Source organism: Melanotaenia boesemani, chromosome 8, assembly GCF_017639745.1.
Source record: "Melanotaenia boesemani isolate fMelBoe1 chromosome 8, fMelBoe1.pri, whole genome shotgun sequence".
NCBI lineage: Eukaryota > Metazoa > Chordata > Actinopteri > Atheriniformes > Melanotaeniidae > Melanotaenia > Melanotaenia boesemani.
Window position 1 is genome coordinate 32,565,165 of NC_055689.1, and position 23,748 is coordinate 32,588,912.

General features: G+C 40.7%; 1 protein-coding gene across 6 annotated transcripts in view; it reads left to right on the forward strand.

Moving 5' to 3' along the window:
* The window catches only part of efr3a (EFR3 homolog A (S. cerevisiae)), a 146,873-nt gene that overhangs the window by 53,571 nt on the left and 69,554 nt on the right, over positions 1-23,748 (forward strand). For all 6 annotated transcript variants that reach the window (XM_041991666.1, XM_041991661.1, XM_041991660.1 and 3 more), the window contains 2 exons: positions 7,588-7,709; positions 16,225-16,374. In XM_041991666.1, coding sequence (XP_041847600.1) covers positions 7,588-7,709; positions 16,225-16,374 — 272 coding nt within the window. The remainder of the gene's footprint in view (positions 1-7,587; positions 7,710-16,224; positions 16,375-23,748) is intronic.

The following is a 23,748-nucleotide window of genomic DNA, read 5'->3' on the forward strand; positions in this document are numbered from 1 at the left end:
TAGATGCAAAAGCCTTTGCATAATTTATGTGTGGTATTTAGACTCCGACAGAGGAGAACAGACGCAGGGAAGGATGGCCGAAACAGGAGGTTTAAGGTAGTGGGAGGGGTTGGTGTTTTAAACTGTATTTAGATGAGAGCTGTGTTAATTAAATTTACTCGTGGTGGCTGCTGCAAAGCTGACTGGCCTTATTTATGTCAGTGTTTTGGTTTTGTACATGACAGAAAAACAAAGGGGTTCTGTTTGTGGATTTGGGTGATTATCAGGTAAGTTTATGATGTTGGCATAGCAACATGAACACACAGCTCAACAAATCAAAATGAACAAATAAATAAAAATGCTCTTCAGTCGAGCCTCAGGTTCCAGACAACGACTGCTCTGGTGTGTGTAACACAAAACGTGGCAACTTTGTCAGAAAACACTGCAACAAGACAGAAAAACAACAGAAGAAAACGTTTTGTGAAACAACACGTAAGAAAGAATTAAACAATGATGTATGAAAACAAAGTATTTAAGGAAAAAAATGGATGAAAACCCAACACAGACGGTTTCATAAAATACTGAAACATTTCCAACAATGCAAGCTAAAAAAAAAACAAAAAAAACATGAAGTTTCTGTAATTTAGAAAATATAAAAACAAAACGGACCACAGCAACGTTTCAGAAAACACACCAACAAAGCAGCACAGCGACCTTTACGTAGAACTGTCCCTGCTTCTCTGCTGCCTGCACCACCAGGTGTTCAGCCGTTCTCAATGCATCTGCCTGTTAACTTTATCACCTGAAATCAACAGACTGTGTGAGCGAGACGTGTCTCGTCCTCCTCGCCGTCGCTCATCAGTCCGTACTCGCATGAAGCCACTGAGTCACGCACAAGGGAGTTCAGGCGTCGGGTATTTATAGCCTGCAGAGCCAGATGTGCTGCACATGCAGCCATATCATGTCAAAAAAGCTGCTGTTCGCTCAGTCTGACTGTTTTTTTTCATGGGTAGCTTATGGATAATAGGTGCTTCTTAATAAGAGCATTTAGAGCTAAAAACAAAATGAAAGCAGGATCTTCCTGTTTTCAGGGTATTAACACAATTTCACCATAAATCCGCTTGAAGCCCCTGTTTTTATGCACAAGTGCTCCGTAATCTGAGCAAACATTACCAGTAAACACTTACTACTTTATGAAATTCCATCTGTGGCTTTCACTGTGGGCTTTGTTGTCCTCCTTCACTTGTGATTTCACACATTGTATTTAGTTCACAGATGGTCGGAGACGTGTCGACTCCTGTTCGGTCCACAGTCACTTCTTTGTTTCTCTTTTCTGTTTGACACTTTCCTGCAGAGCAAATCAGAACATCCGACTCTCCATCAGCAAATATGGAATTTTTTAAAAATGTTTGATGGGTAGAAAACATCCCCACTAAAGTAGAAGAACACTTTTAGCTGCAAGCATTAGCGATTCTTAGTGATTTAAATGATCTTCTAACATGTCAAACACTTCTAAATTTTATAAAAACACATTGGAGTTGGAAGTGTGTACGTTACAGCCACCTGTTGATGCTGCCCTCAGCCCCAACTGTACATTAAGTTATAAATCACAATGTAAACTAAATCCAATGTGCAGAATTAAACTTGTTCTTGTTTATTCTTTTATTATTTACTTTGCGGTTTGGTTTTTCTGTGTCTAAAGTTTCAGTTTGAACTCGGTGAATGCAGCTTCTCGTTTTCTTTCCAGCTTTGTTTACTTCATTTTAATGCATCTGTTCCTGGGCCTCAACCATTTCTGGAATACAAACCAGTTTTAGCTGGATGAAAGAGAGATGAGTTCAGTTGAATTAAATGCATTTTTATTTATTTAAAAAAGGACATCAGTCCTGAGTCATTAGAAAAAAAGTTGTGTGTACAGTGGTGACCCCCCAACCCTGGTCCTCAAGGTCCGCTATGCTGCAGGTCTTAGATGTCGTCCTGCTGTATTGTTATGGTATTTCAGAAATGCATGTAGATGCATCAGATTGTTACAGTAATCTGATTACTCCTAGATAACTGATTTTGATTGTCATCAAATGGACACTGCGTGGACTTTATAAAAATAGTAGGAGTAGAACTCGATTAAAAACAAATTATTTACAGGTTTGTAAATAATTACCCTCGATTAGTTGCATAACAATATTTGCCCCAAAAAGCAACATTTTGAATTTAAATGGATTTAATGGGTGACTTAATCAAATATTAGACACTGGCATTAACATTGTAAACTCAAACTCTAGCAATGTCTGGAAAAATGCATTTAATTGCATTTCAGTTCCAAACAGTAGAAAATGGAATAGAAGAATAGAATAGAAGATTATCCCTGTCCCTGGCCCAAAATGAACAGACGTGAAGTTGAAGTGTCATTTTAAGTCCTTCAACTAGCAGCTCCAGCTGTTCTCTGGTGAAGAGTCTACAACACGTTACAGTACTTTTAACTTTTTAAATGTTTTCGTCCACATTTTTTATTAGTAGACATTAATATGTGACGGTAAGCCAGGACGGGATCAGCCAGCAGCTTTACACGTTACCAAGAAGTTCGTTTGTCAGCACTGACTTAGCCGAGCGCAGAGGTGTCCGTCAATTTAATCTGCGTACCGGAAATCATGCACTAACAAGCGTTCCACGTTGTTTGGAATTCAAACTGCGATTTAAAGGTGTCATTTTTTTAACGCAATAAATTCTTATGTAATTAATTAATCAACTGTAATTAACGCATTAAAGTCCCACTCCTAAAATAGTTACCTGAGAATGTCTTTAATATTCAGTAAAAAAATATGTGGTGTTACACAGTTAGCTGTAAATTAATCAATATCAAATTGGATTTAATCGAAATGAAATAGACTGTAGTGAATCTAATCGATTCAGGGAACTGGTGACGATGCTCAGCCCCGACTGTAACGTCTCTTTTCAGGGTGGTTTTTGCCTACAGTGGAAGACCTTTGGAAAAACACAGTGGAGAAAGCCAGGATTTCAGATCGCCCCCTCCAAACTGCTCATAGGTCAAACTGCAACAGTCGTAAGAGGCCGTGCGGAAATGTCAGATATGATGGGGATGCAGGAAATTAGATGATTACAGAGAGAGCCTCAGACATCTCTGTGGACCGAACTTTAGCGCTGTACGCTCCGACTGGTGTCCCTAAATATTCTGCTTCTTGGCTTGTGTCAGCAAACTTTCAGCTTCCTCCCACACAAACTGTCAAGCTGCCAGTCCTGCAGGTCCATCAGTGAAGCTGCTGTCCAGGACAGAAATACCCTCCATGGATGTCAAAAGTCAGCCCATGCCCCTGGTTATTAGATTTATTTTAACTTCATTGCCTCTTTCTTCCTGTCGGGTCATTTGCATTAAGATTAACTTTGTAAACAGAAAAACTAAAGAGTAGAAGCACTTGTAAGCATTTATTAGAGCTTAGCGTTTTTGAGGATGTCCATGCTGCAGGAGTCTCGGGTCATTATTAGTGTTTTCAACTCAGGAGTGAAGGGTTTTGCTGGTTTACAAAAGTGCGTTTCAGTAGTGTAAGGCGAAAAATATGCTTGCTTTCTACCTCATGGTATTGTAGACAACCAGCTTCATTACGAGTGTGATACCAGAGGATTCCACTAGGGGGCGCATTAGAAAACTTTGACTAGAAAACTTTGCCAAATTTGTAGGGTCAAAACAAAACATGGAACACTAAAGAATGTCAGCATTTGGTTAATTTTGAGACCACAGCAGAAAAATTGACAGCAGTGGTATTGTAAATAGTATATATGGCCCCTAACCACACACGCTATGTCTCGACTTAAATTTGGATAATCGAAAATTTATCTAATTTTTTCCGCTGTCGACTCTCTGACTTTACATCCAGTCTAATTGGTCTCTACGCTGCCCTTACTTTATTTATTTATACAGCACATTTCATACATGAGGCAGCCCTTGCAGTGGCAAGTAAAACCAGATCTGAAAAGAACTGAGGTTTGGATCAGACTTCCGGTTTTCTAAAAGTTTGTTCCCAATTTTAGGAGCATAAAACAAAATCCTGATTCTCCTTTTTTAGTTTTAGCTCTCGGGATGGAAAGCAAACTTGACCCAGATGATCTTAGAAGTCTCAGTGGCTCATAGATCAGATTGTTTTGGTTGGTTCGGTTATTAAAGCAGTGCAGAGATAAACTGTGTATCATTGTATAGCACTCTATCCTGCAGGATTTGTCTCTTGGAAAAGTTACACAGTTGTAAAACATCTGAAATTCAAACCTTGAACACTAAAATCTGTATGTCAAGCCTCACTGTGTCCTACATATTCGTAATATATATATAAAATACACTCACCTTGCAGATATGATACTGTTGGCTGCACGCTCACAACTTCCAGGAAGTTTAGCCAACTTAAACTTCACACCTTTCAAAGCAAAGAAGTGGTTTTATAATGAAAAGTTAAATGTGGAGCATCGCTTACTGGTAATGGTCACCGTAACTGTGCTGGCTCACTGGTTTTATTTGTGGAATTAGATTTTACTCCTCTACCAATTTGCTCAGTAAAGTAAAAACCAGGCCTTTTCATTCACGTATTTAATGGCACCTCATTTTAAATAGAGGTGCTAAAGTCAGCTGAGCGAAGCGAAACAAATTGAGCCAGTGTTTGTGTTACGCTCGCATTTCCTTCTTGTTAAAAAGCCTAACTGCTTCGCCATGAGGCATCCATATAAGCCGTGTAGCCTTCTGCCTTTTCATGAGGTGCATTTACATGATGAGACCTCAGCTTCAGTCAGAATAAAACACACTCAGAAAAAAAACACTTCGTTTAAACCTGAAAGGGTCCACTTCAGTTAAAATGGAGACTACCGAACATTCGACTGATGCATTTGATACAGTGACTGCAGTGAATTTAATTAACAGCAATAATGGTAAAAAAAAATCCAGCATTGAGGCCATCATCTGTTCAGTCTCCTGGTGATCCACCGATCGGTATTTACCCAACAAAATCATCATTTCATTAACAATTGTTCAATAATAGAATAGAATAGAGTAGAATATAATTTAATACAACAGTACAGTGCAACAAATTGAGGTTAGCAGCTCCGCCACATGCTCGAAGCACAATTAACAGAAGTAGTTAAAAGATGGCTAAAACACAATGATCATTCTGTCCAAGAATAGGAGTATAAAAAATAAGGTGAAACAGGTTGCATGGTCCAGTTAGTTCAGAGCACAAAGTGATGGCAGATCGGTCCCGAAATATCACTGAGTAGCATATCGTGGTGCACTGTGACCATCCACAGGTCTGGGGAAACATTAATTCACCTTTATTTAACCAAATAAGTCACAATGGGTCTCACAAAATGCAGCGAATCCAATTATAAAATATTATATATAGATGATTAATGCCTCTCTTAAAACTTTAGGAACTTTTTGTTGTATCCACAGGCAGCAACAGTGTGTTTGTTCACATTATGTTTATTTAAATGCGACCTCCGTTACACTTGAACACAGCTGTGAAGTTGCTTGCATGCACACAGGAAAGCGTGACGTCGTACGCTGTCTTTACAGCGGTAAATATGGATACTGCACATGTTAGCGTGTGTATAAGTTAAAAGCTGTATTACAACCAGAACTGAAAAAAATGATATAACATTGTTCCGTCCATTGTTTGCATTTGATCTTACCGTGTCCCACCTCCTCCAGCGCAGAGTCGTGATAACTGTCTCTCTTCAAAAGTGACATGACTGTTCAGACTGAGCTTGCTTTGGAGAAGATGGAACATGATAATGATGGAATGATGTAGTACAGTACGGTAAAACCCCGGCGGGAGGCTGCGCTCCTGTGTCAGCTGCTGGCTGCCTTCCATCTGAGCTATTGCCCCCAGGAGAGGTTAGGTATGAAATGGGAGGAAATTACCAGGTAGAACAGCAGGGTGCTGTCACTGACGCCGATCTGAGCTGAGGCAATTTGTTGTAGGGGACAATAAGAGCGTAGTCAAAAGCAGCTGACTGCAGAGAAGAGGAGGCCTCGTCAGACGACACAGTGCCTGTTTGGAACCAGGAAATTATGGGCTGAGCGAATAAAAGGGGATAGAAAATTGAAAAGTCAGATTGTTGAACATCACCGACCACCTATCAGCTAAAACATGGGTGCTGTTGTAATTCACATAACAAAACAGCGACTCTTGAAGGGTCTGAGCTTCAAGCTGTTTCCAGGTTTTATCAAGTTTCCATTCCTGTTATTTCATGTCAGAGTGACACAGGATGGATATTTAAAACTCTTCCAGTATTCAGTCTGTAAGCAACATTTATGAAGAGTCAAACATAACAGAAAAATTCACTTTGTTCATACGGTTTGTTTCAAAAGAGTTTATAGATCAACATAAAGAAAAATTCTCCCGGGGTTTCTCCGTTACTCGTTTCTGTACTACACGTGGCCGTTTCACCCTGATGCCACACAAACACATGCAGGCGCACACACTTCAATCAGCAGAGAATGAATGTACGACAATATGTGGCTTCATTTACCTGAAAATCAGACACAAGTCCTGGTTTTTAAACCTTCCCAGGCAAATGGATCCAATATTCTTTGTAGGTTTAATTAACGTTATCATGCTGTCTGAGATCTGAACTTTAAAAATATTTAAAGGAACTCCACTCTGGTAACCATCTTTCATCTCTTCATCAGGACTTTTCACAAGTTGTTTTCTGTCATCTGTGTTTTTTCTCTCAGCGTTTCAACCATTTATGGAAAATTAGTCCGTAATGAGGTTTAAAAATGTGACTTTACAGCTAGGCTAGGTGTAGCTAGTCTACCTTATCTTAAGGTGTTGAATCCTCTGACCAGGAAAAGTTGAATCAGAATATGAGGAGAAAAAGCAACTCGTGCTTTCTCCACAGTTCTACACAAGCTTCCAGTTACTCTGTTTTCTCGGTGCTGCAGCTGCCTCCTCTTCCTCCAAGCTTATGGACAATCTTAAAATTCTGTCCAGATGCATTTTTTTATTTAAAGAAAGTGGACATGTAAGGGTAGAAGAGGACGTTGGCTATGCTACTGGTGCATAATAAATACAACAGTCTTTACAACTGAAGGATTTGCAAAACCATGGATGCCGCAGGTTTAAAACCTGATCAGACGCTGTAAATTAGTGCTGTAAAGCCTTTGCAATTTGTTAATTGCAATGTTTAATCTTACAATTTTGAATTAATAATGATTAATAGTTCAGCCCTAGGGGGCTGCCAGGCCATTTAAACACTTGAGGAGCATTTGGACGGAGTTAAGAGACTCAGGGGCCCACAGGGGTTTACCTCTGTCGGTGCTCCGTGGACTCAAACCCAGGTCCTCCAGACCCAAGCTCGCCTCGTTTTTTTTATTTATTTATTTTTTACAAAATAAGCTGGAAAAAATATAAAAGTACATTAGATGCAAAGACAAAAAGTAAAAAAAAATCAAATGAAATAGAAAATTTAGTTTTTCTTTAGTTTTTTAAATGATTTTCTTTCGCTGTTTATTTCTACCAAACTCAAGCAATAACTTACATGCCTCATTTTTGTGATAATTTTAAGATGGATTTCTAAATGATTCTGTCCCGCTTCCTGTTTTTTCCCTAGTTTGTGAAGTTTGCCAACATTGAGGAGGACACGCCATCCTACCATCGCCGCTATGACTTCTTTGTGTCCCAGTTCAGTGCCATGTGCCACTCTACACATGAAGACCCTGACACCAGAACCAGGTATCGTCTCACAAAAAAAGAAAAAAGTCCACTGAACTTTTTTGCAATATGGTACTTTTCTTCTGTTTTATATCTCTTTTTATCAGATGAGAGCTGTGTCCCAATTTAGGGTCTGCACACTTTGGAGTGTGCAGACTACGTAGACTACGGAGAATCCTACGAAGTCTACACACTTCAAAGTCCGCTTAACGTTTGTGAAATGGGACAGCCTACCTAGCCAATGAGAATTTCCATAGGAGCAACGTAGGACATTGAAACACTTAAACCTCTGAAATTACTGTTTGCATATCATATGACACCAACCGAGTAATAATGTTAAAAAAAAACTGTCTGTAACTGTTGTTTTCCAGCCAGTAGACACTTCATTACCCCTTAAAAATCCATGAATATTACAGAATTTTTTTGCCTCCATTTAACAAACATGTTTTTAATGTACTTGGTTTGATCACATTTCTACTAAAGTGTAGTTGAAAAAATGTACTCTTCTGAGCTTCGTTGCTCATTCACCACCATCTTTTGTGCAATGAATTCTGGGAGAAAAGAGACCGCGAAGGATGCAACACCAGCAGCCTTCGTTTGAGGCCAAACAAAGTGCGGATTTGTAGGGTGGATTCGGAGGCTCCTTCGAAAAGGGACAGTTCTTAGTGCATCACGATGATGAATGATCCCTCGGACAAGCTGGCGAAAGTGGCCAGGGAAAGGGAATTCTGGGTTTCCTTGCCCCCGCAACCCGACCCCCGGTAATCGGTAGAAAATAGATGTGTAATGTACTTAACTTGAGACATTACCCACATTTTTTTTTCAGGATTCTGAAAGATGATTGAAAAGCAGGTAGAGGTAAAATGTAGCATGGTACCTAGATTTATAAAATAAACTTTCTTCTTGTCCGGTCATATTACTGTGGCTCAGGCAGTAGAGCAGGTCGTCCAATGATCAGAAGGTCGGCGGTTCGATTCCCGCTCCCGCAGTCTCCTGCGACTCCTGTCGTTGTGTCCTTGGGCAAGACACTTAACCCTCCTTGCCTCCAGTGTTGGCATCGCTGGTGTATGAATGTGTGGATGAATGTTCGGTGATGGTCGGAGAGGCCGTAGGCGCAGACTGGCAGCCACGTTTCCGTCAGCTTGCCCCAGGGCAGCTGTGGCTACACACGTAGCTTACCATCACCAGGTATGAGTGAGGAGTGGATGAATAATGGATTCACACAATGTAAAGCGCTTTGGGTGCCTTGAAAAGTGCTATATAAATCTAATCCATTATTATTATTATTATTACTGTGAGTAAAGATGGAGGCTATGTGGAGAATAAGAATAAACCCTGCAGAAAGGTTAGTCGGTTTCTCTGTGAAGCACTTTTCACAGCATTTACAGCAAGCTATTTTAGCATTTAATTTTATTGTCAACATCCTTTCAAGTGCTCATCTTTTACTCTTTCGAGAGCAGCATAGCACTCCTGAGGTGGTGTTAACTGAGCCATGTGGTCTCAGTGGATGAGAAAGGCCATGAAATATGGATCAGGAGGAGATATATTTATATCTGTTTTCAATGGATTCAAGAGGGATGAGAGCGGCTCTGGTGGGGGTTGTGTTACCGCATCTCCCCTGATGGATGTTGCCGTTTGTGTGCATCCTTCAGTGGGTTAAAAGAGGTTTGTGAGATTTTACATACTAGAAGAAAACTGTAAAATCTCTTCATAGTGATCAAAAATACAAATGCAGCACTGAGTAACTTTGTGTTTTAAACATGAAAATCAATGCAGTTTAGATTGATGTTAATAATGCAGCACCTTCCTGGGCAGAAACAAAGTGGAAATAGAGCTGGCAGTAAAACGGACTTTGTTTCAAAATAAGTTCAAATTTTAACACTCTGAAAACAGCTCATTCAAAGAAAGCTAAAGAGTTAAAAAAAAACAAGTACCAGCAGAAATAATTATTTCTTCAGTGAGAAAAAAGAATATGTCTAATTATATATTACATAATAAGATAATAAGAACATAGATTCAGAATCTTTGAATAAAAATGAAGGAAGGTGAAACCTTAAGAGACAAAATTCTGAATAATAAATCGCTGAGATGCAAAAACTTGCAGGAAAAAAAAAACATTTAATTTCCTAAAGACATGTTGCCAGTTGGGTCTTAATAACCTTGAAACAGGATTTTTATTGGACCTGATATTATGTATGTATTATGGATTGGTATCACCACTAATTCCCTGTATCGATTCTGTTCACAAAATTCTGATTCGATTAGATTTTTATTAAATCAGATTAATTTAAAGATATTTATGTAACAGCGTTTTTTTTTATCTTAGACATTTTCAGATAACTATTTTTATAAAGCAATGAGCCCATTTACATGACCACCCAAATCAAATATCTAGGAGTAATCAGATTACTGTAATAACCTGATATCCATTGGATGAATAAATAAAACGATGCTGACTGGTCAGAGGTGTGGAGAGCTGCGTCCCAGGAATAAACTCAAGTGAATCTGTATGTCACCCATTTGTCAAAAGTTCAAGGACTCTCTTACATAAAACATATATTTATACAGGAAGTTATTAACCAATTACAACCACTTCTTCATAAATACTGACAAACTGGTTACCAGACATAAGCCAAATTTTTATGACTGAATTATTTTCTGTTTAAAGACGGTAGACTTCTTGATGGGGGCATCTCCCCAGCACCCCGTCTTAACAATCTGCCGCTGGTCCAAACCCTCGTAGACAAGATTTCTGTCATTTATTTCAGTAGTCTTTAGGAAAAGTTCTCCAGGATTCTTCAAGGACTTTCCAAAGCTCTTTGAATGTTTCTGCCTTTAGTTTCATTCTCTGTCCAGATGATTTCACATTGCTTCAATAATGTTAAAGTCCGGGTTCTGGGGCGGATCCATCCCTCCATCAGACCTGTTGCCACTGATCTTCAGTCCAGTCCTTGTGTCATGTGACATGCCTCAGCCTTTTCTACCTGTTTCCTTCCCTTAAGAATGTCTTCTTGACTACCGCATATCCACGGAGACCATTTCTGATGAGGTTTCAGCCTAGAGTTGATGGATCAGCTTAAGGTCTAGATGCATCTCTCAGGTCCTGGTCCAGGTCTTTGCTGGATTTATTCCTGTTTCTTCAGGACGTCACTTTCAGATCCTGTTTATCTGCTGTGGATGAGGTCCTCCCAGAGTTCCTTAGGTCTCTAGATGCTGTAGGGCTGTCTTGGCTGACACGCCTCTGCAGCATCGCGTGGACATAAGGGACAGTCCCCCTGGACTGGCAGACTGGGGTGGTGGCCCCCCTCTTCAAAAAGGGGATCGGAGGGTGTGCTCCAACTACAGGGGGATCACACTCCTCAGCCCCTCTGGTAAGGTCTATTCAGGGGTGCTGGAGAGGAGGGTCCGTTGGATAGTCAAACCTCGGATTGAGGAGGAGCAGTGTGGTTTTCGTCCCGGTCGTGGAACAGTGGACCAGCTCTGCACCCTCTTCAGGGTCTTTGAGGGGGCATGGGAGTTTGCCCAACCAATGTGTTTTGTGGACTTGGAGAAGGCATTCGACCGTGTCCCTTGGGGAATCCTGTGGGGGGTACTCCGGGAGTATGGAGTGCTGGACCCGCTTGTACGAGCTGTCCGGTACCTGTACGACCGGTGTCAGAGCTTGGTCCACATTGCCGGCAGTAAATGAGAATCGTTTCCAGTGCGGGTTAGACTCCGCCAAGGCTACCCTTTGTCACCGATTCTGTTCATGACTTTTATGGACAGAATTTCTAGGCGCAGCCGAAGTGTTGAGGGGATCCGGTTCGGTGGCCTCAGGATTGGGTCTCTGCTCTTTGCGGATGATGTGGTTCTGTTGGTTTCATCGGTCCGTGATCTTCAGCTCTCACTGGAGCGATTTGCAGCCGAGTGTGAAGCGGCTGGGATGAGAATCAGCACCTCCAAGACCATGGTCCTCAGCCGGAAAAGGGAAAAGGGTGGAGTGCTCTCTCCGGGTCTGCAATAGGGTCCTGCCCCAAGTGGAGGAGTTCACATATCTCGGGGTCTTTTCACGAGTGAGGGAAGGATGGAACAGAAGATCGACAGGCGGATCGGTGCGGCGTCTGCAGTGATGCGGATTCTGCATCGGTCTGCCGTGATAAAGAGGGAGCTGAGCTAAAAGGCAAAGCTCTCGATTTACCGGTCGAACTACGTTCTCACCCTCACCTATGGTCATGAGCTGTGGGTAGTGACCGAAAGAACAAGATCACGAATTCAAGCAGCCGAAATTAGTTTTCTCTGCAGGGTGGCAGGGCTCTCCCTTAGAGATAGGGTGAGAAGCTCGGTGATCCAGGAGGGGCTCAGAGTAGAGTCGCTGCTCCTCCACATCAAGAGGAGCCAGATGAGGTGGCTCAGGCATCTGGTTAGGATGCCTCCTGGACGACTCCCTGGTGAGGTGTTCCGGTCACATCCCACCGGAAAGAGGCCCCGGGGAAGACCCAGAACACGCTGGACAGACTACATCTCTCGGCTGGCCTGGGAACACCTCGGGATCCCTCCGGATGAGCTGGTGAATGTGGCCGGGGAGAGGGAAGTCTGGGTTTCCCTGCTTAGGCAGCTGCCCCCACGACCCGACTCCGGATAAGCGGCAGAAAATGGATGGATGGACAATCCAGTTTAAAACTGGTTCTTTGCTAAGGTTTCTGTTATGTGTTGACACAACACTTAAAAATTTCAGAAATCTGGAGAACTATTGATCAACACCACTTTAAAAGATTATAACACAAGACTTGTTGCTGTGATGAGAAATGTGAATAAAAAATTAGGCTGGATCAAGACTTTCGGAAAGTACTGCAGTAAATAAGTACAGTTTTGTTATTTTATGTGTTTCTGTTAATAACATAGTAACTTCTGCTTAACGCTATAATAATTTGAGAGGATTTGGAGCAACATAACTGATAAAATTACTACATTGTTATAAACCAAGTTACATAATTGACTGGGTTTCTTTTGAATCTGAAAGCTGCTGAGCAGTTCACTCTGCATACATTTTAAGCTTTTTTAGGATTTTTTTTTCCTGGGCAAAACAAATAATCAGCGCTAATATAACACAGAGGAACAACCATCAGTCATGAGTAGTTATTTGTGCACAGCAATCATTAGAAACAATAGAAGAATATTTAGAAACATAAGCCCACAGGATCAGAGTCTGAGAAGCATAACAAGACTCTTGGTGGGTGGAAAAATCACATCTTTAAAAAATACACAATTTTCGGCCTTAAAAAATGCATCATTTGGACAAAGTGATTTGAAGACCCAGATTTTTCTTCTCGGGGTCAAAGCTCTGAAACACACATGAATAACACACACTCCCATTATTACTGGCGGCGCAGGGCGCTGCTGGGAACATCTGTTTTTTTGAGGAAGAAGGAAATATCAGAAGTATGCCTCAGACTTCGGTTTTTCAGAAAATAGACATAAATCTAGACAAAAAATAAATTTGTGTTACATTTGATGCATACCTCTGGATTAAGAATCTGAACCAGTGAAGAACCCAGTAAAAACAAGAGGATAGCAATCCAATTAATTTAGAAATAAGTAGTTCTAAGAACAAGTACAGTAGTCCTAGGAATGAGCAATAATAATATCAAAATATCTTTAGATCACTATCAATAATAATAATAATATTAATAATATTAATCATAATAAATATGAACAATGAAAATCACTGCCCCTTGTTTTTATGCTTTTGGATGACCATGATCTTCTATATGATTTAAAAAAATGTGTATTTGGACATTGCCTGTGTTTGTTACCCTGCCCATTCCACAGTTTAAGCCCACATACACAAAAACTTCCTTCTTCTCACTAAGTGTGTTTTGAATATTGCATTTCCTTGTGAATTATGACCCACAACTCTCTGGCTGAAAAGATTTTGGATGCTGAGTAAATGCTCACCAACTGTATTCATGATCTGTGCTGGATGATAATGAACCAGGTCCTGAAGTTTAGGTAACTTTGATTGTAAAAACAGCCTTTTTTTTGCAACACTGACAGTGAGTAAAGGGCATCTGTATAATTGTTTCCCTAGATCTCTATTCAATAGGTGAGATATGGAAGAACTAACAAGCAATACAGAATATAGAGTGAATTGTGCTCAAGCTGTTTTATTTTATTTATGGTTGCCGTGTTTTTTGCTCCTTTGTTTTGTATGTGTGTGATGTGGGGCTTACAACAGATTTATCATGTAGTATCACACCCAAGACTCAATTTTCATATATTCAATATCTTCATTTTTATAATTACCAAAGTTTTCTCTATATTCAGTGATAATTTTTTACTATCCATCCATATTTTTAATTGAAAGTGGACTTTTGCTTTGGATTGTTTTGGTCTTTTCCCTGAGTTTCTCCTCGTCATAATGCTAAGCTACATGTTAGCATTGCTGCTTCCTAGTCCAGAGAGGTCATTTAATGTTGTTTTCCTTCTTTTTACCAACAATATAGTTTGATTTTTAGTTCTAGGATGTTTTTAGATTTAGTAATCAGCTGTGTACACATTCATTTACAGGGATGAATAAAGTTGAAATCCATTTATTTTTAATATTCTTCAATGACGTATGAAAAAATTAGGATTATATGTAAATAAAATGAATGCGGATTGAACCAAATTTTAAGATCGACAGATCAACAATACAAATGTAGAATAATGTGTGGGATCAGTGTATTTATGGTCCTCAGTAGTTGCAGGAAGACGGGACAGGTTAAAGAAAAAAGAGCTTTCTATGTGAACATCCTTTCCTAAATTATAATTATTATGAACCTGGCATGTTACACAATGTAAACAAAATTCCCTTCAACACTATTGATTTCCTTTTCATTATTGGGAGGACAGATGTTCCCTCTGCCTGCCAGCTTTAGTGGTAAGAAGGTAAAAATAGCTTGGTGGACGAGGCCCGGAGGCTCTGACGAGCCACAGTTTGGTTTTAATGCAGACGAGCAGAGAATGAAAACAATCTGAAGACTTTTCTATCTCATTTATTTTCATATAAGACCCCCACGCTCCAGAGTTACCCACGTTATTTGCAGAACTCGCTGCAGCAGCTGAGACCTCCCCGAGCTTTGATATGTGTGAGAATATTTGTGTGGAATACCCTCTTATTTTGTAAAAGAGGGTTGTGTGCTGGCGCGTCATTGTGGTGGGTGGGACGGAGAGATTGGGGGGATGCTGGGATTATTTTCCAGTGAGGTAGAAACTGGTTTCTCGCTCCTCTGCATCACATTATTCTGTTCCCAAATAGTATTTCTCCAGCAATGATTGGATGCAGCTGAATGTGGGGGTCACCTGTCCGCGTCTTCTGTGTTATTTCTTGGAGTTTTGGGTCCAGAACAGAACAACTGAACAGTTTTGACTTCCTGAGACCAGTCCTGTTGAGCAGATCCATCAGACTGGAAGGACAGGGGTGGTTTTTGTGCAGAAATTTACCGTATGATGAAGTTAGAGTGTTTCATTTGATGTTGGATGGAACTTTGAGCCAGAAAAAAATGAATCTCTGGCAGCAGACAAAACTAAACCTTTAATAAATGAATTATTAGTACAAATAAGCTCAGCACACCCAACAATGCAAAAACGAGCAATGCATAAATCTTAATTTTAGGGAGGAAAGAACATAAACAAAAAAACCCAAATACGTACCTTAAGAAGATTCAGACTATAACCAGTGGTTAGATGACTTGGTGAAAGATCTAGACCCTCATCTAGACCCTCATCTAGACCCTGCAGATGCTTCTTTAAGTGTTGTTTCTTTCTCACTTTTAGAGAAAAAAAATCTTAAAATAACAGAAGCTGTGCTGTCAGTATGGCTTCATGATGGTGTTGAGCTACCTGTCCGTCAGTCTCCCCCCAGAGCTGGAGGAGCAGTGGAGGCCCCGCCCTGCCCACAGCCTCTCCGACCACCACTAACATCCATGCACTGAGACTCTGAAATGCTGCTTTTATACCCAGTCGTCTTACCGACCTGATGCCAGTGAACCTATTTAGTTGTTAGATGCTCCTCCATTTATTTATTTGTACCACTTACTTTTCCAGCCTTCTGTTGCTCCGGTTCCATCTTTTTGCAGACGTGTTGCTGCCATCAGATTCAGAACGAGCTCATTTTTTCCATGAAATGGTAAAATTTCAGTTTCAACATCTGATATGACGTTTATGTTCAAATGGGAATAAAATGAGTTCATGAGATTTTCAAATCACTGCATTGTTTTTATTTACATTTTACACAGACTCCCAGCACTCCTTGTGTGTACTGACATGATAGGATTTACTTGATTTGGAGTCGAGTCCTGTCACATTTAACCTTGATTAAACACTGAGAGACAGTAAAATTTCGCAGTAATCATGTGACCTGATGCATACTGTATATACTGCAAGTATAACACAGTACCCTTAATAAGGAGGAGAAAAAACTATTCAAATCATTTTATGATCTGCAAACTCTTAAGGTCATGGTTTGGATTAATGCAAGTGACCCTATGTTGAATCATTTCCTGTGACCCTGTTTCAGGATCCGTGTTGCCGGGATTAAAGGTCTTCAGGGTGTGGTGAGGAAGACTGTGAACGACGAGCTGCAGGCCATCATCTGGGAGCCTCAGCACATGGACAAACTGATTCCCTCCATGCTGTTCAACATGCAGGACAGCGACGACTCGGACAGGTAGCGCACACACAGGCCCACTCCACGCCCAAACACACACTGTTTTGATTTTGGAATAGCTAAACCGAGGTCCTCTGAGGGTTGTTTTTCCACTTTGACCCGTTATTCTCCGCTCTGAATTTGGAACTGGAGCGAGGACGGTCTCTCAGGCAAAGGTTCGATTTTTTGAGGTGAAAACTATTCTGGTTTGGAGGTGACCTTATTAAAGGGCCAAAACTCGACACAAAATTTCCAGTTAATCAATTATACATGCAGAGCTGGGCTCCGCTCTCCAGGCAGTCCGAACAGTAAACTACTTTTCTTCACCATCAAACTTTGATGGAACAAGTGAGGAGTGAGGGGAATTGTTCAGACACCAGAACACAGTGGCTCTGAAAGATGCCCTCCACAGACTAGATCGGTTTCTGAATTCATTAACTGCAGAGACAAATCATTTTTAAATCCCCTTCCTTCTCCATAGCAACATTTTCCAAGGCCCGCTGTTTCTCACAAACCACATCTGGAGCCAGCAGCTGTTCCCGCCTTAAACTCTGTGTAGATATGTTTGTGTTTCTGACTCATTTGATTTTATCTGCAACTCTTATTTATTTCCCACACATTTCTCTTATCACAGAGCAGAGATTCGGGGATTTATTGCTTGTTCCCTGTGTTTTTGGAACTTTGTCCTTTTTACTCTCATTCATAGGTGAGAATGACAGAGGTCACGATTAGATTGTCTTAGTACGATTATTGTCAAAGAAATAATCACGATTATTACGGTTAATTAATTTCCCAACACTGTTGATGTCTGAAATCACATGGATACTCTTTATAAGCAGCTGATTCAGAACTCTGCTGCTCGAGTCCTCAATAAGACCAAGAAAGTGGACCACGTCAGTCCAGCTCTGAGGTCTTTACACTGGCTGCCTGTTCGTCAGAGAACAGACTTTAAAGTTCTGCTGCTGGTCTATAAAGCTCTGAATGGTTTAGGACCAAAATACATCAGTGACCTCTTGACCCAGTATGAACCTACCAGACCCCTCAGGTCATCTGGTTCCAGTTTCTTATCAGTTCCAGAGTCAGAACCAGACATGGAGAAGCTGCATTCAGCTTCTATGCTCCACATGTCTGGAACAAACTCCCAGAAAGCCTCAAATCAGCTGAAACACTCAGTTTATTTAAATCCAGGTTAAAGACCCACCTGTTCTCTGCTTTATTTAATAGTTTTTATTTATAGTCCAGACCTGCATCTGGTTCTGTTCAGCATCATAAGCTCATCATCTACAGCAGCAGGACTAAAGAGATGGATCAGGGTCACCAGGCCAGATTTATCAGGAGGGAACGTTTGAAGATGATCTGAACAGTAAAGAGGGCCATGGGCTCCCTCCATCATCCTCTTAAACTTGTTTACGTTTTTATTTCATTCATCTTTTAGTTTATTTTATTATTATTCAAGGAAAAAAAGAAAAAAATATATTTTTAAGCCCTCATCATAAAACAAGTGTATTTTACTACAATATCACAAACTTACAGCAAATTAAACATAAGCATGATTAAACCTGAGTAACCAGAGTGAGAGGCCACTTTGTCATATGTGTCTGCATTTAATCTTTTAACAGAACATTTACAGCTTTTTCTCACAAGTAAAATCATTTAATGACTTTAGATGGAAAAACAGCATCCAGGCATCTGGAAAGTCAAGACTTTCATTTAAAACTGATTCTTATTTAAACAAGTAGCTTCAGTCAGTTCAGAAGAATTTTTACTGCTTTAAAAGATGGAGAGAAAAAGAAATAAAAGCAGTCAAGCATGGAAAATAATCCTGCAGACTAGAGCTGGGCGATACAGAAATTTCTCATATCATAGTATTGTTTTTCCTCTCCTTGTATATTTTCTTTTAAAAGGCTTGTTTTAAGTAAAAATAATGAAATAGAATAAAAACAAAAGCATTTTTTAATCCTTAGTGCAAATTAAAGCAGCTTTCAAAGACAACATGAACAAAATAGACATATCAACTCGATTGTTGTCATCTTATGCTGTGAGGCAATAAATGGGGTGAAAAGGCTTAAATCCCACTTAGTGCTGTCAATGTTTTAAGTCAGACTAAAGCTTTAAGCTCAGACTAAAGGTTGCGGGCCAGGAAGACAAGTCTATCCACTGCTTCAGTTTTTAAAGCTGCCCTGTGGCAAGCCCGTGCTAAATACCCTCTCAGAGGGGGTGCTGGTTGCGGGGATGCACCAGTAGCGCTTTGCCAGGCAGCTAATTCTTGGGAAGCTTCTCTCGTGGATCTTCCACCACTGCAGTGGGTCCATTTAACTCTGCATCTGGTGCCAGGTTGTAGTTTTCATACTCCTTTTCAACTGGCTCTCTGTCAGTGAGTCCTGTGCTGGTGGGGTGTGATTTCTTGAAGAAACTGCCCAATGACCTTCTTTGTTTCTTCTGGGTCGGTAGCACTGCAGCGGCTCCTCCCTCTTCTTCTGCTTCCTCTGTTCTGGCTGAAGTGGACGGGTCCTCATTTCAAACCAACATCTCAGACACTGCTCTCATGTTGATGGCATCGACCTTTTCTGCGTTAATGTATTGTACCTTAAAGCGTGGATCTACCAGGGTTACAATATCAAGCAGTCCCTCAGTAATCTGGTCATCATACTTTTCTTCAAGGTGACTGTCGTCTTAATGTCCTTTGTGAGCTGATGAAGCATCAGCTTGAGGTATGACACACTCACGTAGCCTTCTCCAGAAAGTGAATCTGTGAGTTCCAGTGGTGGATTGAGCCGTGCACAGACTCCAGCACATCTATGTCTTGCCAAGAGGGAACCAAGTGTCTGGTTTTCTTATCTGCACTGAGGACCTGAGAGATAGAGATATCCTCTCAACCATTTTTTAGCGTGAACCCCACCTGGTGGGTGACTGTCACCAGCTTGTGCTAAGGCTGAGGGAGGTGATGCTCTTCCTGAGCAAGGCAGCCACCACTCTCTTACACACCCACAGCTCGCTTTACCCTCTTGTCTTTTCCAGCTTTCTCTGAGGATGAAAGGTAAATGGCAATAGCACAAAAAAACTTGGACATCAAAATAAGATTTCTGTGCAGTCACAACTAAAATTCACAGCCCTGAAAACACACTTAATACCACTTCATTCCTTCATTGCTACGATGCCTGCTTTTCCAAGACTTAGCACTTTTTAAATTTTGCTGACACTTAGACTGACAAATAATTTTTTTATGTTGATTAAAAAGTTTACAGTCTTTCTCCATTTTGTCTTCAAGTGTCCCATTTGCTGGAATGATTTAATGTTCTGTGTGGGCTACAGAAAGAAAAACTGTCGTACTGCATTGGCTAATAGGAGGAGAGGACTCAATTTTGTCAACTGGATTTACACAGAAGAGTGGCTGAATATTTTAGTATGATGCATGCCAATAACAACTGTCACCTCAGTTAAATAGGCCTACATGATGAAGAAAATTCACTTTCTAATAGTGTAAGTTGGGTTTTTTTTAATAATACACCTAGAGATGAATGTAGATTACTAGTTATTATATTTATATGCACTGAAAATACAATTAAGATTGGTACTTTGAATGTAATGCTGCTCCCCAACTTACCAATAGCTGAGTGAAGTCGATGTCCAAAGCACTTCAGTTTAGGAATGTAGCCTTTACTATATTTGTCCCACTATCGGTTGTGATGCAGACTTGTTTGTCTTCAGTCAGTCCCCAGGATGCAAGTGCTTCTGACAGTGCTAAAGCAATGACTTCACCTGTATGGTCGTCAGGAAAGTAGTCAGTTTGAAGTCATTTGCTTTTAAAATTTGTCGATATAGCGGGCAGTAAGGTACGGTTCCGGCGTGCGACTTGATCACATGTGGTTGCGAAGCATGACACACTTTGTAGCTCCTTCTCAACAATCTCTCAGCACTCAGAATAAAGTTTTTGAAGTGCTGTCTGAGAGAAATGTTTACGCCCAGGGAGTTGGTAATGAGTCAGTTAATTAGCTGCTTGAATCCGTCATTTTCGACCGTGTTTATTGGTAGCATGTCTTTAGCAAGACAGCAGGCTATGACATTTGTTATGTCGCTGTCGTTATGTGGTATCACGCTACAGAAAGCCGACTCAATGGACTGTTGCTGCTGCGCAGGCCTTCCCCTGGTTGTTTCTGATGGAGAATCAGTCCGACATTGTGTCTGCTCTAGTGGGTGGCACTGCTTCAGGTGATAAAAAAGGCTGGAGGTATTTCCAGACTTTGTCGAATCATACTTTCTGCACAATTTGCAGTACACACTACTCTGTTTTTTTAATTAGACTTTAAATAACCGAAATACCTCCACACTACGGAACTCCTTGGGCCCTTCCTTTCAACAATGTCTTTATCATTTGAACCTTGATCTGTGTCCTTTGTAGTAACCTGGTCATGCAAGTTCTCGATCGACTGCTGCAACCAAAACATCTACACGTGTGTCAGCCTAACTTGATGTGGCTCTGTTTCCTGAGTGATTGGTTCAGCATGGCCCTACTTAATTCGGATTGGCTATTTTTATGTCTTTCAAAAAGAAAAAAAAAGAAAAAGTTATTTTCGCATATACATATATCGTTATTGTTTTATCGCCCAGCCCTACTGCCGACTGATCAGAGGAGCAAAGGAAGAGTTCCTTCTTCTTTTAATGTCTAATTTTCTCCTCATCTCCTTTTCACCTGAACACTTCTCGCCTCTCTCCTTCATCACTTTTATCTTCACCATCTCTTCTTCTCATATTAAGACACCTCCGTTCCTCCCTTCTCTCACCATCACTTCCTCGGTCCTCCTCATCTCATTTGTGTGGTTTCCATGTGAACAAAAAGCTATTTTTGGATCCTGTTCCATCTTTCTTTGTATCTTTTTCCTCATCTGTCTTGCTTACTTTTCCTCTGTGTAGGAATGAAGGATGAAGGTTGTGGTCTGAAACAAGGTAAACCCCGTGTGGATTTTAACACGCATGGGCTGCCCCTGCTTTCTTACCATGCAGCTGTCATTTACAGGCATGCAGATCTCTGCTGGCATCCAGTCCTCATTCACATGGCAGGAAACAGAAATAAAAGGTTATTTTCTCGTTTTAAACGTTACTCTGTGCCTCTGCTGGTGGTTGAAAACTCAGCAGGAGAGAATCTGTATTAATGTGGACTGTTTGAACAGAGGTAGAGCTACTCTGTCTTCTTTTTAACAGCTGATTTGCATAGCAGAGCTCGTTTTGATGAGAAATGTCATGCTATGCATCAAATAAGCAAGCTTGAGCCCAGCCTTCAGAAGGTATGGACATTTTTATTAGCCATAAAAACATATTCTACTCAGATTACAGCAGAGCTGCCCTTTAGCTTCTTCCTGATCTGGGTTTCAAATCCAGCTTTATTTCCACATATGTGTGAGACAGTATAGCTTCAGCCAGGGCTGATGTTTTAGGCCTTTTAAATGGCATCCCCACATTGAAATGAGTCTTTCTCTGCAACAGCAATGCTTATCTGAATACTTTGTCTTAGTAAAGGGAGCACTGGGACTTGTTACTGGTGAAGCATAAAGATGGCACATAACATAAATGAAACGTGTTTCAGGCTTGCCTGAAAATAAACTCTTTCAGGATGTAAATGCATACACCTCCTAACCTTTATCAGATCATAGACCAATATGTGAACTTTATCTCTGCGAAGGACAACTCTGATAAAGTGAAGCAGAACTAAATTTGAGGTTTCAGTTCAGCCAAGGTCACCAAAAAGTCTATTTTGGCCCAGTTTGGCAACATCTCTTCTCAGGTTAAACAATGTGGTTAAAGTTGGAGAGAGATCACCTTCATGGTTTAACTACGCCAAACAGACCAGGCTCTATGTGTTCAATGCTAAAGTTGTACGTTTTCATACGTTAAACCGGTGGTTCCCAACGTGGGGTCTGGCACTCCCAAAGAGCACAGGGGATCCCCAAGGCCTTGACCATTCAGAGCCATTTTGATTAATATCCACAATTTGGCCCTATTTTAAGAAAAAAGTAAGGCTATATGTTGTTAATTTAACTTTGGATTTATCGAAGGACAGGACTCAGCCAGAATACATGATTTATGGTCAGAATCTCACTTTTGAAATCATAAAAAACCAACTATGGTTTCAGCAAGAGGTGGGACAAGTGGTCCATGGCTCCTTAGTATTTGCATGAAGAGGGTCCCGAAGGATAATAGGAACCACTGCGCTAAACTGTCCATGTGTTTTGGTGCTTTTTGACAAATCCATTTTCAAAGAGTTGCCTCTCAGAGATCATCAAACATGAAAACACTTGATTTTATTTGTCTGCAGGACCAGTTGTTCTGGGCTTTATTTTGCTCTAAAATGTTCACATCAACAACATATTGGTTGACAAACAGGATTTATTATAAACATCTCACATGTTAATCTGGAATTAATGCTTTGCTAAACATTTAACGTGGGTTTAGTTTCAACTCCAGAAGGAGCTGCAGTAGATTTGGACTACTTCTGACCTCCAAATCCAGGCAAACAGATGATCCTCTAATGATCAGAAACTAGTCCGAACCTGTTATTGATGGCTCTTTTCATAAGACTTCCCTGAAGGTTTACAATTCATTATCCTCACTATTCTGTTTTTAATTCTACAGTTTCATTTCCCACTGAGCCCGACAGACCGGTCGCTGTATTTCATCTCTCATGATTTAAATGCAAATGCAGCTTCGCCATAATCCATGTCTGCACATATTCATCACCACAGCAAACAGCTCTGAGCTGACGGAAACATGCAGGATGTTTGTAATGAGGAGCAGGTCAGATGTGAGGCTGGACGAGAGGTGGGGTATACTGTATGTTAAATCAGGGGTTCTTAACCTTTTTATGCTGGGGCCCAACTTTTCCAGTACAAAGTGGTCAGTTCAGATACTAACACTGTGGTGGTTTAATTCATCTCAGTGTTGGTTTAATTATATATTCAATAACTAAACCAAATCAACTTGCATTTATCGACTAAAACCTTTCTTCTTTCATTCAGTTTTTAATACTTCTTCAGAACTTTGGCTACAGGCTAGCGCCTAGCTGAGTGTCTTCTTCTGCTTATTGGCATTTGTTGAGCAACTACGTGACACATTACCACCACCAAGTGGTCGAAATCTGTATTGCAACTCAGCTTTTTATTGATAGCAGTAAGTTACGAGGTCCCATGGCCCTCATAGTCCACAGGTGCAAAACTGAAAGTTTTTCACAGCCCGCCAGGTGGTGCGCGAGGCCCAGCGGTGGGCCGTGGCCCCATGGTTAAGAACCGCTGTTAAATGGTACTAGATCAACTTATTACTGAAAAAGAAGCTTCGAGCTGTGATGGCTGTTTTTTCCCTCACAACACTGTGTAGCACAATGTCGATTCCAAATAAGTTGGGATA